Raw genomic sequence first — 18,793 nt, forward strand, 5'->3', positions numbered from 1 at the left:
AAAGAACAGGACTGCCAAATCAAGTCACAAGGAACACAAAATATTTGCTTTAATGTCTTAACGTACTTGAAGAGACCTACAGTTTCTATTTATTAAAATAAGTTCAAGCATGGCCCTACAGGCTAACAAGTTCAAAAGTTTTAAGGGCACCAATACTGCGTCAGAAGAGCTGGAGAAGACATGTTAAGACTGCATCACATTGTCTGCCTTGAATGCTTGTTCAAGTTGTACTTTGGACTTCCAAAAATTCTTAAATTGAAGTCCCAAGATGTTATAAGGGATAAAGCTACTGTTACAGGGAGTGTGCTTAACAGCACATGCTGCTTCCAACACAGGAAGAATTTTAATTCAACATGTATCAAACAGATTCATTGTCCCACTTGAGTTCACTATGGGAGTTGCACAAGAAGTCAAACACAAAACAGTCACAGAAGTACCATGCTTCTGCATTTATTTAGTGATATATGAGCCACATATCCAAGGTAAGTCACAGAATCACAGAATGTTAGGGATTGGAAGGGACCTCAAAAGATCATCTAGTCCAATCCCCCTGCCAGGGCAGGAATACTTAGGTGAGGTTACACAGGAAGGCGACCAGGCAGGTTTTGAATATCTCCAGAGAAGGAGACTCCACAACCTCCCTGGGCAGCCTGTTCCAGTGCTCTGTCACCCTCACTGAGAAGAAGTTTCTTCTCAAATTTAAGTGGAACCTCTTGTGTTCCAGCTTGAACCCATTACCCCTTGTCCTGTCATTAGTTGTCACCGAGAAGAGCCTGGCTCCATCCTCGTGACACCCACCCTTTACATATATACAAACATTAATGAGGTCACTCCTCAGTCTCCTCTTCTCCAAGCTAAAGAGACCCAGCTCCCTCAGCCTTTCCTCATAAGGGAGATCCTCCACTCCCTTAATCATCTTTGTGGCCCTACGCTGGACTCTCTCCAGCAGTTCCCTGTCCTTCTTGAACTGAGGGGCCCAGTATTTGACACAATATTCCAGATGAGGTCTCACCAGGGCAGAGTAGAGGGGAAGGAGAACCTCTCTCAATCTACTAACCACCCCCCCTTCTAATACACTCCAGGATGCCATTGGCCTTCTTGGCCGCAAGGGCACAGTGCTGGCCCATGGTCATCCTGCTGCCCACCAGGACCCCCAGGTCCCTTTCCCCTACACTGCTCTCTAATAGGTCATTCCCCAATCTATACTGGAACCTGGGCCTGTTCCTGCCCAGATGTAAGACTCTACATTTTCCCTTGTTATATTTCATTAAATTTTTCCCTGCCCAACTCTCCAGCCTGTCCAGATCTCGCTGAAGAGCAGCACAGCCCTCTGGCCTGTCAGCCACTCCTCCCAGCTTGGTGTCATCAGCAAACTTGCTGATAGTACACTCAGTTCCCTCATCCAAGTCGTTGATGAATATATTGAATGATACTGGTCCCAGAACCGACCCTTGAGGCACTCCACTAGATACAGGCCTCCAACCAGACTCCGCCCCATTGACCACGACTCTCTGGCTTCTTTCCTTCAGACAGTTTGCGGTCCACCTCACTACCCGATCATCCAGTCCACACTTCCTCAGTTTTGCCATGAGGATGCTGTGGGAGACGGTGTCAAATGCTTTACTGAAGTCAAGGTAGACCACATCCACCGCTCCGCCATCATCAATCCACCTTGTTATGTTTTCATAAAAGGCTATGAGGTTGGTCAAGCACGACTTCCCCTTGGTGAAGCCATGCTGACTGCCCCTGATGACCCTCTTATCCTTGATATGCCCTAAGACGGCACCAAGGATAAGGTATTCCATCACTTTCCCAGGCATGGAGGTGAGGCTGACCGATCTATAGTTATCCAGGTCCTCCTTCTTGCCCTTTTTGAAGACCGGAGTGACATTTGCTTTCTTCCAGTCCTCAGGCACCTCTCCCGTTTCCCAAGACTTGGCAAAGATGATGGAGAGTGGTCCAGCAATGACTTCAGCCAGCTCCCTCAGCACCCATGGGTGCATCCCATCTGGACCCAAGGATTTATGGATGTCCAGATTGCTTAATTGCTCCCTAACCCAGTCCTCATCAACTAAGGCAAACTTCTCCATTGCCCTGCCTTCCTCTGGGGCCTCAGGGGTATGGGGCTCCTCAGGACAGCCTCCGGCAGAGTAGACAGAGACAAAGAAGGCATTCAGTAACTCTGCCTTCTCTGTATCTTCTGTCACCAGGGCACCCATCTCATTCATCAGTGGGCCTACATTGCCTCTGGTGCTAGTTTTATCTGCCATGTATTTGAAGCAGCTCTTTCTGTTGTCCTTGACCCCTCTTGCCAGGTTTAACTCTAAGGAGGCCTTAGCTTTCCTAGTTGCCTCCCTACATTCTTTAACAACAGCCTTATATTCTTCCCAAGTGGCCAGCCCCTCCCTTCCATGATTTGTAAACTCTCCTCTTCCACCTGAGTTTGCCCAGCAGTTCCCTGTTTAACCACGCAGGTCTCCTGGCTTCCCTCCTTGACTTCCTACATGTCGGGATGCACTGATCTTGAGCTTGGTAGAAGCAGTCCCTGAATGTTAACCAACTATCTTGGGCCCCTTTACCTTCAAGCAGCCTTGCCCACGGGATTTCCCCCAGCAATTGTTTGAACAGGCCAAAGTTGGCCCTGCTGAAGTCCAGGGTTGCAATTCTGCTTGGTATTCTGCTCCCACCACACAAGATCCTGAACTCCACCATCTCATGGTCACTGCAACCAAGGCAGCCCTCCACCTTTACTGCTTCAACCAGACCCTCCTTGTTAGCGAGGACAAGATCCAGCAGCGCACCTCTCCTAGTCGGCTCCTCCACCATTTGCATCAGAAAGTTGTCATCAATGCACTGGAGGGACCTCCTAGACTGTGGCTGGCTGGCTGAGTAGTCCTTCCAGCAAACATCAGGGTAGTTAAAGTCCCCCATAACAACCAGAGCCTGTGACTGTGAGGCCGCTCTCAGCTGCCCGTAGAAGGCCTCATCAACTTCCTCACTCTGATCTGGTGGCCTGTAATAGACACCCACAACAGTATCAGCCCTGCCAGCCTGCCCCTTAATTCTTACCCACAGACTCTCAACTTGCTCCTCAACTGCACCTGGACAGGTCTCTATACATTGTAGTTGCTCTCTCACATAAAGAGCAACTCCACCACGCTTGGCTGGCCTGTCTTTCCTGAGAAGGACATAGCCATCCATGACCACATTCCAGTCATGTGAGCTGTCCCACCATGTCTCTGTAATTACCACCAGATCATAATCTCCTGACCGAACGCAGGTTTCTAACTCCTCCTGCTTATTCCCCATGCTGCGTGCATTGGTGTACAGGTACTTCAGGGAGCAAGCCGAGTACACTGATTTCACCCTAGGGGTATGGGGGGTCTCCCGGTCTTTATCGATTCCAGCATGCTGCCCCACTGATGCAAGCCCAGCTACAGCCCCATCCCCCTTCAAATCTAGTCTAAAGCCCTCCAAATGAGCCCTGCTAATTCCTGTCCCAGCATCTTTTTAGCCCTGTGGGGTAAACCTTTCCCACATATCACTGACCGGACTGGTGTCTTATAAAACCAGCCATTATCAAAGAACCCAAAGCCCTGCCTGTAGCACCAGTCTTGAAGCCAATCATATTAAAAGAAAACAGCACATTCTCCCCATCAAAACAGAGAACCACAATTTTATTGAAGGTTATTGGGGAGCAAGAATATAGTACAGAAGGCCTACTCTGGAACTCCTTAGCTGCTCTAAGCTGCTTGCCAGATTAACAGAAACTGCTTGCTGAGAAACAACTAGGAAAAAAGAAAAAAGAGATGGGGGGAGGGGAGAGAACAAAACATGAAAAACAAACACAACAAAAAACCCACAGATGCATCTTTTTTTTTTCATGCAAATTTTCAAAACCTGGTAACATCCTCGATACTTGTTCCCCCTCACACGCCCCTCCAAGGTCACTGAGAAAGGTGCCTATGTAAGGCATTAAGAATACCTGTTTGATATACACGCCATTCCGAGGAAAAAGGTCCACCAATTCAGGATGATGTTTACCCTGTTGACCACCATGACCCAAAGTAAAATTTCTATTATTTCCCCAGGTGTAGACTTCCATGGGATCTGCAATGAAAAAAAAATTCTCCCTGAAGCTTGTAAATTTACTAGTCTTGTGCATACTGACTTTGAAAAGCAACTCCTGCTGTTTCTATTTGAAATGTAGAGAGGAAAGCTGTTTTTTACCTAGAAACGGACTTCAAAAATATTTATTCTCTTGTGCGAAGATGTTATGACAAAATACTTTAACAATAATGTACAGATGATCAACATTACTTATATGTATTTTGCAGTTGCAGAAAATGAAAACATTCCTCAGCAGAAGATTTACTTGTTACATTTTCCAAAGACGACTACCACTACCTGAGGTTATACATGCTTTGCTTCAACTCAGTAAGAAGCCTTTCCCAAAAAACTGCTATGCTGTCACGCATGAAAACCACAAACACTCGAAAATCTGAAGTATGTCCAAAAAATAACATTTCACATCTTTTTAAATAACCTCTCAGTTACAGTGGTATCTGAACACATTTTTCTGATGAGTAAAAAACTGAAATCAATGCATATTTGATCATATTGCACCACTATTAAGAAGAATTTTAACATATGTTACTAATTTAACATATTTTACAAGATAGAATTTAAAATATCCAAAACTCAGTATTTATGTAACCGAAAATACTTAAACTGCTTGAAAAAAACTGAAAAGAACAAATTTCACTGTACAGCCAGACTGAACTCGGGGACATTGAGAAAAGGGGAAAGATGAGGGGTAGAAAAGTATAAAACAGCATTAAACTACCCTGTTTCCCCCAAAATAAGACAGGGTCTTGTATTAATTTTTGCTCCAAAATATGCTTACTTTTTTCACATGTATAGGTGCCTGGGCACTATTTAAATTGATTTTTTTAATGAACTGTAACAAGGGCTTGTTTTTGGAGTAGGGCTTATATTTCAAGCACCCGCAAAAATCCTGAAAAAAATCATGCTAGGGCTTATTTTCCGAGTAGGTCTTATTTTTGGGGAAACAGGGTAAATAAAAGCTACTGGAAGAACTACTCCCTTGTCAAAGAAAAACTTGTGTGATCACAGAGTGATCCTTACATACTCATTTCCTATTTGTAGAAATTGTATTTAGAGTGACTGTAACTGGCTTTAATCAAGCTACCTTGTCTAAAAAAAATAACTTCAAGATTCAAAAACATGTTTCCCCTCTGTTCACAAAAGACACAGAAGTGATATAAACTACCCTGTCAAACTCAAAGCCACTGAAGTCTCTCTGATAATTTGAATTGAGATAAAAGAGGAAAAACACAGAATCATTATGACTGAAAGGCACCCCTTGAGCTCATCTAATCCAACACCTCTGCTCAGGAAAGGTCAGCTAGACCAAGTTCCCAAGACCATGTTCTTGCAGGTTTTCAGTAACTCTGAGGACGGAGTCTCCACCTCTTTGGGTTACCTACTATATCACTTGTTTGGTTTTTGGGGTTTTTTTAACCTTTAAGTCAGTCATAATTTCTTTGTTTTTGCTACATATGCACATCCTGTGCATACTGCCACGATTCTGCACCTGCTGTCTTATAATAATAGTGACCCCATATCTTCAGGTATCTCTAACTTACACAGTCCTAATTAGAAACAGAAAAAATTGTCTACACTGCTATATACATTAATACACTATTGAATCATATCTCCTCGTAAAATACAATTTAAGCTATTTGACTTCTTACCAGTTTTCTTGAATACCACATGGACTGGCCTATCTTTCATCACAAGATCCAGAGCTGATAAGCCTTCTTTATCCTGAACATACAGGCTAACGCCATGCTGAAAAAGGAGAGGAGGGAAAGAGAAGAACAGAAGTTAAATAACTCCACAGCTTGAAGTAAACCAGGTAAACATTTAAGAAGCTAAATAAATCTTTAAGCTTAATATTGATACAGGAAAATCTTCAGATTCAAGTAAACTGTAAGGAAATATGAAAAAAACAGTGCAATTCTGTTCAGCCACATATACATCATGTTGATCTATTAACTGGGATTTTATTGTATGAATATTGATAAAATGATGCAATCACTGAAACACAAAGGTAACACACTTGAAGATAAATCACTGCCAGCTAGCAAGGACAAGTATTTACCAAAAATGCATTTACCAATTTAAAAGAACACATTTTCTTATATTAGAACATTTACAGAACCAGTTTTGACAAGCTAGAGGGAAGAGGGGGGGAAAAAACCAAACACAAACAAAAAAACACCAAAAAGCCAAACCATGACACACCACCAAATAAACAAACAAACAAACTACTATGGCTCTGAAAACAAGCAGGGAACATTGGTGCATGGTTACTGAGAAAAAGGCAAGAGGGCACGAATAACCAGGTAAGACAGCAGCTGGGAAGCTTCAGAAACACGAAGTATGAATAGGTCATTGCTTTAGAACTCCGAGAGCGGTAGATATTCTCCGTAAATACCATTTTCTCAATAAAAAAGTGCTACTGCATCAGCATTGGTTCTAAGGAAGTGTCATCAATCAGATCTCTGAAGGGAAGAACTGCGGATGTCCCCAAGCAAAACCTAATGGATAATAAGGCTCTACCTGTGTATCAGAGCTCATGGTTCACATAAAAGAAAACCTTACAGAATCTCACGCTTAAGAGGTAAACACAGGAAAAACAAAAATCAAGGGAGCACAATTCATTCAAGCATGACAGAAGGACAGTTAGCTGCATCTGCAGTAGGGATTTTAACCCGTAACTTCTTTTGGAAAAACACTAGCCAGAAGAACAACATACATTCTCCAAATTATGTAGGCAACCCTACTAGCAACAGTGCTGGTGTTAATCCACTATGTGACAGAAAGACTGACCTATTTTTATGATTTAACAGGTAGCTGGATATTGTTCTCTTTGGCAGCTGCATAAGATACTTACAAGCAAAACAGAGGCTGTAGTGATATTCATGTGGTCTGAATTTGTAAAAACTAACCCAAATTACTGAGTGGCAACACTTGTACAGTCTGACAATAAACCACGACTGCCTCCAGCTCTCAACACAAGTCTGTCACCCACACCAGTTGAGTACCCCAGGGGTTGATACTGGGGCCAGTACAGTTTAACATCTTCACTGATGACCTGGATGATGGGACAGAGTGCACCCTCAGCAAGGCTGAGGATGATACAAGACTAGGAGTGACTGATAAACCAGAGGGTTATGCTGCCATTCAGAAGGACAGTGACAGGCTGGAGCAATGGGCTGAGAGAAACCTCATGAAGTTGAACAAAGGGAAATGCAAATCCTGGCCCTAGGGAGGAACAACACATCGTACCAATACAGCTGGAGGCTGACTGGCTGGAAAGCAGCTTGGCAAAAAAAAAAAAAAAAAAAAAGGAGGACCTGGGGCTCCTGGTGGACAAGCAGTTGACCACAAGCCAGCAATGTGTCCTCGCAGCTAAGAATGAATGGTGAAAGCATCCAGGGCTGCATGAGGGAGCATTGCCAGCAGGCATTACTCAGCACTGGCAAGCCACAGCTGTGGTGCTGGGTTCAGGTCTGGAATCCCCAGTGCAAGACAGACATAGACAGAGAGGAACAAGTCCAGCAAAAGACGTGACTGGAGGCAGGGGGTGGGGATCCCAGTGACATCCAGTTGCAGGACAAGTGGCAACAGGTACAAATTGAAATGTAAGAAATGCTGTTTAAACCTAAAACCATTTTTTACTGGATTGGCATTAAAACATTGGAACAGAGATGTCTGAGTCTCTGTCCCTGGAGACATTCAAAATCCAACTGGCCACAGTCCTGGGCAACCTGCTCTAGCTGACCTTGCTTGAGCATGGGGGTTAGACTAGACAATCTTCTGAGATTTCTTTCTAGCTCAGCTATTTCATTATTCTATAATCCCTTCCTGTTGTTGCTATAATACCTTAAGAACGCACTCTTTCTACAAGGCAGTGCAGCAGATAGGCTTCAGTTGAAGAAGTGGGAGGCAGAGCACTCCCCATGAACTGTTTCATACCATTTCTTAGAGGAATATCAGCAGAGCTAGCTATTAATATCAGAAAAACCTCACTCATTTATGCAACTGACAGAAAAGTAAAATCCATCTGGGGAAACCTGTACAGGCCTCCTGTTAGTAATTATCAATGATACAGATGTACACACACACAAGGACTGAATACTTTCTCATACATCACATACACAGTTTCCAGATTTCTAGAGAACAGAATCATGCACAGTTCTCACACAAACACCTACTTCTGTGAAGTTTAATGAAAACCTCCTCACTACATAAGGGTACAGCACATGAAATCTAACAGTTACCAAACCTTCAAGAATAAAGTAGTACTGGATCCACAACCATTTTGCTTAAACTGCTGTTGAAAGCAGAGAGTTTAATGCTTACAAATGGCTAGTTGCTGAAATTTAAAAAGGCTGAACTCAAAATGGAAAATTCTCTGCCTTAAAAGGTTTGCTTTTAAGTAATCCTGAACCACAAATATTTCATTTTCTCACATGGTTAAAGGGACCCTGCATGTGTCAACCATATATAGCTCTTCCCTTTGCTGTACATGGGACAGGAGAAACAGAAAAGCAATTGAAAAATATACATGACTTGCTAAATGGCAGGAAAGAAACAGCAGTTGCAAGAATGGAGTGAGAGGGACAGGGCAAAAGCCCTGGTTAAAATATTAATGAAATGGGGATTCACTTAATAAAATGCTCCATATCTTGAAGTGCTTATCTCTCAAATGTAAGATTAATTTCTAATTATAACTCAATTTAATCTTTCATTATTTTATGTTCTCTAAAAACACTAATTGGTATAAGTACTGAAGAGTCTATTTTTAGAGTATCTTAAGTCTGATCACAATCCACTTTTAAGATCCTGACCCTGACTTCATCCACAGAAACCAATTTTCAGGGAAGTCCACAATTAATCAGGGATCCTTACTTAGTGCTGATTTCTGCATGGGAAAAGGCAGACATCTTTATGAACACAGACAACTTTCAGGTAAATCAACGCACTGTGATCTACACACAATATTAAGACAACCCTCAAGAGGCTTTCAGGCAAGTTAAAAAAAACCCAAACAAACAAACACACTTTTGCATAACAAATAGAACTTTAAAAATTGCAGATACCAAGGAAAACTACAGTTATAAATCACTCACCTTTAGTAAAGACAAAACACAATCGATGTATCCATAAAATATACTTCTGTGCAAAGCTGTCCATCCAGACTCTTTGTCTTTCGCCAAGAGATCTACTCCTTTGGTCTCAGCTAACCAGTCTAGCACGCCTTTTTTGCCACAAGATGAAGCAAGGTGTATAACATTTCTACCAAAGGCATCCTTTATAGTTGCAGCATTGTAGCAGTAAGAAGAGAGAAAGGCCTTGATCTGGCCTTCACTTCCTCGGGTTACCACAGAAATAACATCCAAAGCATGCTGTAGAGATCGACACTTTGAAGTGCAGTCTGGCACGAAAGAACTCATCTTCAGTTCTGAAGCTGCACCTCTCCTTAAGGGGAACAACCCTTCGGTGTATCAAGGCATTCCAATTCAGTACGCAACACAGTGCCTTAAAAAACTTATAATTCCAAGAATGTAAATCCAGTTTTATTGAGCTGCCATTAGAAATCTTTGTACTGTTATGTTTGGCACTTGATCCAAATAAATATTTATAAATATATATTTTTAGAAGTCTTATTTCACCATCTTATATAACAGATATTCTTGTCCATAGAAAATTCCAAAAGTGAACTACCTCAAGTGTGGAGAGGGGGATTCCCCCTCCACACTACCTTATTCTTCTAAAACGCCATAATTGCAAGGGAGACCTGAAAGAGAACAAACCAGAACAGATTAGTCAACAAAAATTCTTTTCCCCAGCAACTGGACCAATTTAAATGCATATCAAACCAGCACTTGCAAGTACAAGAGCAATACGGCAAGGGTTAACTGACCTGCCCCATGCCATCTGAACCTATACTCAGGCATTCAGTCAGTTTATAAAGACATGACTCGATTCCCCACCCCAACCTCCAAAGGCACCTCCTCCCTTTCTTTGACATAAATCTTTCAGGCTATGTGGTGATCTGGATCAAAAAAAAAAATATCTGAAGACAAAAAAAAAAAAGTTTGCTTTCCCAGCCTTAGGGTCCTTAAGACCCTCATAGCTTACTGTAAAATTATGTCATTACTTCATGATCAGAAAGCAAGGACTGAACTGAAAGACTGCTGGGAAAAACAAAAACCACCCACCCACCAAAAAATCCCCACAATCGTCGACTAGTTCTTGTCTAACAGAAGCTTTGTCAGTCACACACAAGAGGAGGGAGGGACCACTACATTTTACCTCTGCCATTCCAGAAAAGTATTTTTTTTTAAATTTTCTCTTCCTCCTGGCCTGAATGCCTAACCATCTCCATACTAAGTCGCTCCTGTAGAATCAACAGGAAGGCTCCTCACCACCACTCCCAGAGCTGCTGACAAAGGTGAGAGGAAGGATGACAACAGGGCAAAGAAAAACAAACTTGTACAAGAGCTGTGAATTCAGACTGTTGGCAGTCATGCAATGCAAAGGTCTAAAGCTCCTGAAATAGGCAGGAAGAAATTAAAGTCTAGGTTGGAAGGGGTAAGGGAGCAAGAAGAAGGAAAAAGAGGCAAAGATACATATTCTTTTTCGTGAAAATATGTTGACACTACGAAGCATACAGCATTTCTGCTCATCTGTGCATGCTTTTCTTTAGCATATCCATCTTTCTCTGGCATTCGCTTTCTCAAAAGTAAACAAGGCCTTACAGAAGCACTCATCTAGCCTATTAAATGTGTGCACTTATATTTAAAAGGGTTCTAGTACAAGAAATGAAGATAGCAGTATAAAAATCACACATAAACCCATGTAAAACAGAAAAAGTGAACTATACCCATCACTGATACACTGCATGAATTAATGCAAATTGCTTTTCAGTCCAAAAAAGCTTCATGCTCCCATCTTTTCAAGCATAAGTTGCAAACTGAGTGAAGTAGTACTCAATCGTGTTAAACTCCTTGATGTTTTTGCCTTCTATGCAAACTGTAGTTTAAAATTGTTCTACCAATGAGTAAAATATCCCAAAAGAAGTCAGACAATGCTACCATGAAAGACTAATAAATAAAACTAAACATGTTAGCAGATCCTCGGGGTGGAGGGCAAATACACCACAAACTAACAAACAGAAACTACCTTTCCAGCTCAGCTGTCATTATACATGTAAGCATATGCACAGCCCACTCCTTGCCTCCCCCCAGTCTGTTGATCTTAGGTACCATTGCTTTTCAGGAACAGAATGCATAACCGTGTTTTGTTCATGTCTCTATCTGCAAGGATATGTCAGGGAAAGATTACTTTGTTTGGAAGAGAAACACAAATCCCAGTCCTCCTTCTATTGCAAGAATTATCATCAAGACTGATACCAAGCTGAAAGCCGTTCAAAGCAAGTACTAGTAATAGAATCTAAACTTAAAAAAAAAAACTAATTCAAGAGTATTCATTTAAACATATCATGACAAAGCCTTCAGCAATTATTTTTCCAACTCATTCAGAAGGGATTAAATACTTGGAATGGAAATCTAGAGATCAAAGTTGTCCAGTATGTACCTTCAAGACAATTTCAAACAGCAGGCATATGAAAAACAAAAAAGTAGGTTTTATTCATTACAATTTAGTGCCCCATCCCTGTCCAGAAGTAAAATTCAGAAATATTTCAGAGACTGAAACCGACCACAACTGTTTAGCTTACACTTGTCACAGGGAACTGGAGTTCACTCTACAGCAGGAGTGTCAAACTCCTTTTCACCAGGAGCCACATCAGCCTCGCAGTTGCCTTCAAAGGGCCGAATGTAATTTTAGGAGTAGTTACATTTATACAGTCTTAAAACTACATTCAGCCCTTTGAAGGCAATCGCGAGGCTGATGTGGCCCCCAAAGAAAATGAGTTTGACACCCCTGCTCTACAGGGCATTTTACTGCCACACTGTCACAAGAAGTTTAACATGTACCTGTGTGGACTCTTCTCCTTTTACCTTCCCTAAAGCCTCCAACTATAAAGAAAAATGAACCACTGTTGAAAGCTTGGAAAAAGCTCCAGTTTCAAGAATACAGTCTGCTTGCTGCTCCAAGGAATCAACACATGACAGGTGACTGCTACCAGCAGGTTCACATTGTCAGTGCATCAGTCCTCCAAAGAGTAACAATTTTTAAAATATATATTTGGAGACCTATAGGAAAAACATCAGAAGTGCTATTATCCTCAAACCAATTTGTCACATTTCATCAGTATGCCACTAGCCAATAAAATTATGCTGTGGAAGAAGTACGAATTTTACATATGTCTTATAAAGTACATCTTAAATACAATTCATTGCTATTAGTGCTACAACAAAACAAAAATAAATAGAACAAAGAAAAATCATTCAGGGAAGTAATAAAATAAAGTTGACTAATCTGTTAGGTAAACTGGTATGAAATGGCACCACCACCCAAGGAAGCATTCCTGCCGTGCCCCATGCCATACCTGCCCTGGTGCAGTACACACCTATTTAAGACACTGAATTGCATGAGAAAAGGATTCAGAAGAAAGTAAATCCTGGTTCCAAAGAAACTTGTGCCATCACAGGACAGGAACAGAGGGGCCAGATAAAAACTTCTTTAAAGCCCTTGAGCTCTAGCCGCACCAAACACTAAAATACTGTGGACAACAAACCACACATTAAAAGAATAAAAGGTCTGCTATTAACATAGAAATACGACCCTGCCTACCTCACACTAACTACATTATGGTGACATTTACTGCAGCTATGTGAACTCTGACTCTGCTGAATTATTTCTTTATAAGTCATTCTAATCCAGCCCTGCTTCACTATAAACATTACAACACTAGATACTATATTAGTACATTGATACATACACCTTGAGTTTCGAGACAGAAGTCTGTAGATCAAGTTTTCACGACTCCACAATAAAGACTGGCACACCAATAACATACCCTCATGTTATTATAACATCTGAAAAGGGTTAATAATCAGATCTGACTATTTTTAAATAAAAAGTAGCTCCTTAAGTAAAACCTTAAAACTTTAAAATTGTGAACTGACGCTCACATCTGCGTGAAAACCTTGTGATCACTGACCAAATGCTTACTTCTAGTATATAGAGTTCCAGCTAGAATAGTCAGCACCTAAAATAAGCACAAAATAGGAACAGCACCAGCATTTTTTAAACACTGAATTTAAATGTCTAGAATATGGTGTCCTTTTGATTATGTATCTCTGCGTTTATTTGTAGACATTTCTGTAGGCTTCTCAGCCTCCTCATATTCATGTTATAATACCAGTGTCTTCCTAATGCTGTAATTATTTGAAGATCAACAGCTAAATAAGATTATAATCTTTTAAACATTTTTATGATACAATAAGTATAATTTGGAACTCATTCTTTTTAAAAACTGATTCCTAGTTAACATTTTCATGATAGAAAAACACCATCGAGGAATTGGAACAGTATTCAGAGTATTCAAAACATGTTTTATGCCAGTAGCAAGTGGGTTTCTAAATTTTCCCTTAGGGACATGAACTACTCATTATGTATGTTCACAGTCCAGGAAAATTTAAAAGATTACAACCAACTTGGAAGCAATTTCTAAGTAGCAAGAAAGGGTTTGTGGTATTTTGCCTCCTGGAAGTGAGTAGGTAGAGCTCTCTCACTCAACTCTTCCTCAGCACCACCACACAACAGCTGTCAGACTTCAAGAAGGAGTATATCAGATGTGTCATCTGACCTCACGGAGTCAGAACTCCTACAGCTGAAAAAGCAGCTCTCTACCTACTGTGGTTCTCTTAAAAATCTGTTTCTTTCAAGAAGTCACTACAAAAAAAGGCAAAAATTCGGCACTTGTTTGCTAAAAAGCCTAAAATCAAAGCTGTCATACCTCTCTCGAGTATGAAACTAAGACACTACACAACTCTAAGGCTAAGCTAACAAATACCTTAATGACTAAGGATGATGATGGTAGATTTCATTTCCTGCAAACAGCAGAGGGCAGATGTGAAATCTTGAGATTCTGTTCAATCATTGGGAAAAATGAGCAGAGTTGGAAGAAGCTTCTCACTGTGGAGTTCCAGAAATCTCTTTGCATATTAAAGCTGCTTACGAAGGACTTCTGGTGGGTTAGTAGTCTTCAGTTCCAAGGGTTCTGCTTACCTATATTTGTTATTTAAGATACTTCTCAGAACAGATAAAAAAAAATATATACGTAATCAACTGTATTCTGGTAATATGAAATATCACAAAAAATAAGCCAGAAGAAAGAGATGATGATACCAAGGCAGCTTCTGGACCCCCTACTATGTATCTGTTTCTTAGTCACTGTCTTTCAGAAGACTAACCCAGTGAAGGGAGAGCATATTCAGCAGAAATTTGTGTGATGCCTGGAACACTGACATGTAGCACAGAGGCATCACAAGCTACTGGATGAAGTTAAATACCAGACTGCTCGTTCCCACAGCTGTAGAATCATGCCCTCTAGGAACACATTCCCAATTTTCTTTTCATCTACAAAGTACTTCCACAGATGTTGTATGCTCTTGGCTCAAAGGTACAAGGGTGCTATCAGAAGATAAACATCAACCAACCCTCACCACCTGGCTGGATGTCAGAAACATATATTGAACCTGCCAATCTGGGAGGCACACATTTGATACTAGAATTAATATCTGTGGTTTTTCAGATTCTTCCTGATGGCCTATACTCGGTATTAAATCTAGCAAAATCCAGCTAACATGGATGTGGATACCAGTACCAAGGCAGTGGCTAGTGGCTGCTATGGTGGGTTTTTTCGTCTTAATAGAGACAATAGTCTCACATGGAAGTGAAAGAGAAAATGGAAGAGATTCACATAGTTAGAATTCAGTGCCACTTGAAGACAGACTGAGAATTTTGCACCTTCCATGTGCACTGCATTAAAGTAACGCAGTTGTCAAATTAGTGACATGGCCTTGAAACTCAGCTTTAGGCTACTTTACTAAGAACATACTTCTCAAGACCTTATTGATCTTTAAATTGGCATAACCTCATTCCATTCACTATTTCTTTTGGGGTTTTTTTTTGTTTTGGTTTGTTTGCTTTGTTTGTTTTTTGTTTTAACAATTATTTATTTTTTAAATGATACTGATTTTTTTCCTAAATACCAGTTGCATTCAGGATACACTTGGTGAAAAACCACCTAGTATTTGGCTCTCCTAAAACAAAACTAAGTAATGGTTTCTATTTACCATATAAAAGAAGCCTAGAGTTTTTTGTGTCAATCTTAATATCCCTCCTTAAAAAAAATAGCATAAATATTATGGCTTTTCAGAAGGTGCAAAATTAATTTGCTCTCCCTTTTGCTAAATTCCTAAACACAGACAGATAAGACTTGCAATATCATACACTTCAGGAAGGTTAAGTCCATCCTTATAAGAATATTGTGAGTTCTTAAAAACTTCCAGGGTGGAGTGGAAGGGGGAGCATCAGAGGGGGGCTGTTTTTTAAACAAGTATTGTGACATTTAATAACATTCTCCAAGTTGGTCCATTCACACTTGTTTCATAACATCACAAAAGACCTGTAACCATAACGGCATGTAAATCCTGAAAAATATTTGTATCCAAAATAAATTTTACCATGCAGACTACTTGATTAGTAAGCTAATAATAATTTAAAAAATCCAAAGCTTACAGAATTAAAGCCTTGGGGATTTGCTATCTAGGATTTTCTGTTGACTGTAGTCTTACCTAAAGGCAAATTTCGCTAATAAATATTAAAGTAGTAGTTTAGAATCTGACAAAAGTGACTAGGAAATCGAAGCTAGGTAGCAATGTAATAAATGTAGCACTGGCATTAAGCAACATATCCTCAAGGAAATATAGATTAATTCCTGGATAAATAATAGCAAACACACCCTTCAGCTATTAGCAGCACATCGTCCAATGCTTTAAAGAATAGCTAGACTACTAATTTCTACTTGGAAGATTACATATCCACAGATAGTTTAACCTGTTCAGAAAAATCCTGCACATTCGTGGAAGTCTGGGCATAAATCTAGACTCTTCAACCCCTTGAACAATATTATTTGAATACATTATGTATTTTAAGGGGGGGGGGGGGAAGTGATTGAATATACAAGGAAACAAGGGTAAATCTAAATTATGCAGCAGCTTAGAGTGGTTTGTCAGTCAGAAATTCCCACACAGAGTCTTTAAAAAAAAAGTAGTTTCTCAACTGTATTACAGCAGCATGGCAATACAAGGCACAGAAAGCAAGGGTTCTGTTCTCCTCAATACACAAAACATCAGGTAGAGTGCTGCCTCTAGTTCAGATATCAAGTTCTAAGAGAAGTAGGTAAGTACAATAAAACTGTGGAAAGAGCAACTAAGATTCAAAAGGCTTACAAAACAACCTGTGAGTACAGGGTTAGCAAACTACATCTATTTTTTCCTTCAGCTGTGTTTTCTACAGATCACACAGACCCTTTGAATAAGGCTGCTGTTACAAAAAGAAGAAAAATCAAAACTCCACTTCCATTTTACCCCAACAGCGGGACAAGTAGTCATTTGTTTACATTTCATAAGAAATTTCGATTTTATGTCAGGAAGCACTTTCAAATTATAAACTGAATGCTCATAAGGTTACCCACAGGAACTCTCAAAATGGGCTATACAACTAGCAAACTGTTCAAGTTTTAAATAAATGCCTAGAAGTAAATTGGACAAAATCCAACTTGCTTTAAAAAATACCAGGTTCCACCATGCCCACTATTTCCCCTGGGCCATGGCAGGTCCAAGTTGCTTCAGGTACTGGGCTGGAGTCTCTGAGCCACCTCTTGGCACAGGTGCAGCCCTGGCACAGAAACATTCAGGAATCCAGCAGCTCTAATCCATTTGCTCCTAACAGTGCTAACTGCACTACCAATTAAAGGCAGACTCGTCAGTAAAAAAAAAACACCACCAAAACACCAAAGTACCATTGGTAGCTAAATTCAGCTACATCAGGGTGGATCTATTAGTCAGGAATCACAGAACATAAAGATTACTGTGAAATACTGTGCTTGGCTTCCCTAGAAATAGCCAAAACTACTTACATTTAATAACTTAACACTATCCAAAAAATTAAAACATAAAGTGGTATAGACAAAAGTACAGTGAGTGCACTTATAGGCATTTCCACAAGACATTGGGACCTTGCTCTGGATTTTTATTGAAACAGATAACCTGAAGATAAGTCATGCGCAATGAACCTCAAATGCGTTCTGGAACTTCACCACACTTAAAACTATATCAGATAAATACATCAAGTCTTAGGAAAGACTGACTTTTCTGAATGAATTTCTGGCACAGTGTTATTAAAGAGCACTCACATAAAATGTTGTTGAGTGATTATTATCTTTTGTAATCCACAAGTTGTGGTCAGTTTCCATGAAGACAGACAAGTACGCTGACCACGTCAGCAAAAAAAAAAAAAAAAAAAAAAGATATTTCAGAGATCGGGTGCTCGGCCCCTAAGAAGACTACACAGAAATATTCTTTTAAGTTACCTACGAGATTCCAGCTCTCTGGTGCTTGCGCTGCTGCTCAAAGACAGCAACACTGCGAGCTGCTACCAAAAGCCACAGACAAGTATCACCGAGAAGGCCAGAAACACGATAGGCTTCCCGGGAATCTCCAGCTAAGGAAACCTGGCAGCGGCTGCTGCCAGTGCCGATTGGGGGAAGGTCTGAAGCGCTTCCCCGAGCCAGCCACAGCCGGTTGCAGGCAGGGGGAAGGCGGCCCTCCTGCCTTTCACCACACAAGTCTACACAGTCAGGAAGCGACAGAACAGACTTATCAAAACCGGCGGCTGAGCCACTTTTCTTCCGCTTCGAAGCCGGTGCCCTCCCATCCTACGTGGCCGGTTGTCCTTTACCCTCCGTGGTTCGGGCTCTCCCCATTCCCACAGCCCCCCGCGCCACCTCCGCCGCCCCACCCCGCCACCAGGACCAGGGGTGACGCGTCCCTCCCGGAGGCCCGGCTCCCCCTCGGACACATCAGCAGGTCGCGGCCCGCCCCTCACCAGTCGCTAGATGAATGGACTCGGGCGGGCAGGGCGGGACGCGCGCTGGGCAGCGCGGGGACTCATCCTCAGTGACACCGGGACAGGGCCAGGCTGCTGCGGCTACCGCGACGCCTCAGGCGGCGACGGCGACAACCGGTGTCAGCAGCTCGCAGCGGAGTGCAGGGACAACAGCCACCGCACCCCCGAAGAAGAAAGCAGCCGATTGGCCGCAGCGCAGCCGCACCTCACATCCCGGTTGGTTACTACTGCCGCTACGACTCCGCCCCCCACGGCGGAGCCCAGATTGACTGACAGGGCGGGTCAGGTGGCGAACGCGATGCGAGGGGGCGTGGCGGGCCGAGGGGGCGTGGCGGGCCGAGGGGGCGTGGCGGGCCGAGGGGGCGTGGCGGGCCGAGGGGGCGTGGCGGGCCGAGGGGGCGTGGCGGGCCGAGGGGGCGTGGCGAGCCGAGGGGGCGTGGCGGGCCGAGGGGGCGTGGCGGGCCGGGGCGGGGGGCGTGGCGGGCCGGGGCGGGGGGCGTGGCCTGCCCTGGCGGGCCGTGACGCGGTGCGTAGGGGTTAAACCAATATGGCCGCCTGAGGTGTGCTGGGGGCGGGGAAGAGGGGGTGGAAA

At 42.2% G+C, this 18,793-nt stretch overlaps 1 protein-coding gene across 5 annotated transcripts in view; it reads right to left on the bottom strand.

The window, feature by feature from the left end:
- IBTK (inhibitor of Bruton tyrosine kinase) overlaps positions 1-18,352 on the bottom strand; it is a 62,953-nt gene extending 44,601 nt beyond the window's left edge. For 4 of the 5 annotated variants that reach the window (XM_065631914.1, XM_065631912.1, XM_065631913.1 and 1 more), the window contains exons 1-4: positions 18,181-18,352; positions 9,225-9,892; positions 5,778-5,874; positions 3,986-4,110 (exon numbers count right to left, since the gene is read on the bottom strand). In XM_065631914.1, coding sequence (XP_065487986.1) covers positions 3,986-4,110; positions 5,778-5,874; positions 9,225-9,548 — 546 coding nt within the window. In that variant the 5' untranslated portion in view covers positions 9,549-9,892; positions 18,181-18,352. Of the gene's footprint in view, positions 1-3,985; positions 4,111-5,777; positions 5,875-9,224; positions 9,893-10,410; positions 10,457-18,180 lie in introns of those variants that run through there. The other variant, XM_065631911.1, reaches the window with a different exon arrangement.
- Positions 18,353-18,793: the final 441 nt, after the last annotated feature.

Source organism: Caloenas nicobarica, chromosome 3 (genome assembly GCF_036013445.1).
Source record: "Caloenas nicobarica isolate bCalNic1 chromosome 3, bCalNic1.hap1, whole genome shotgun sequence".
In the NCBI taxonomy this organism is placed as follows: domain Eukaryota; kingdom Metazoa; phylum Chordata; class Aves; order Columbiformes; family Columbidae; genus Caloenas; species Caloenas nicobarica.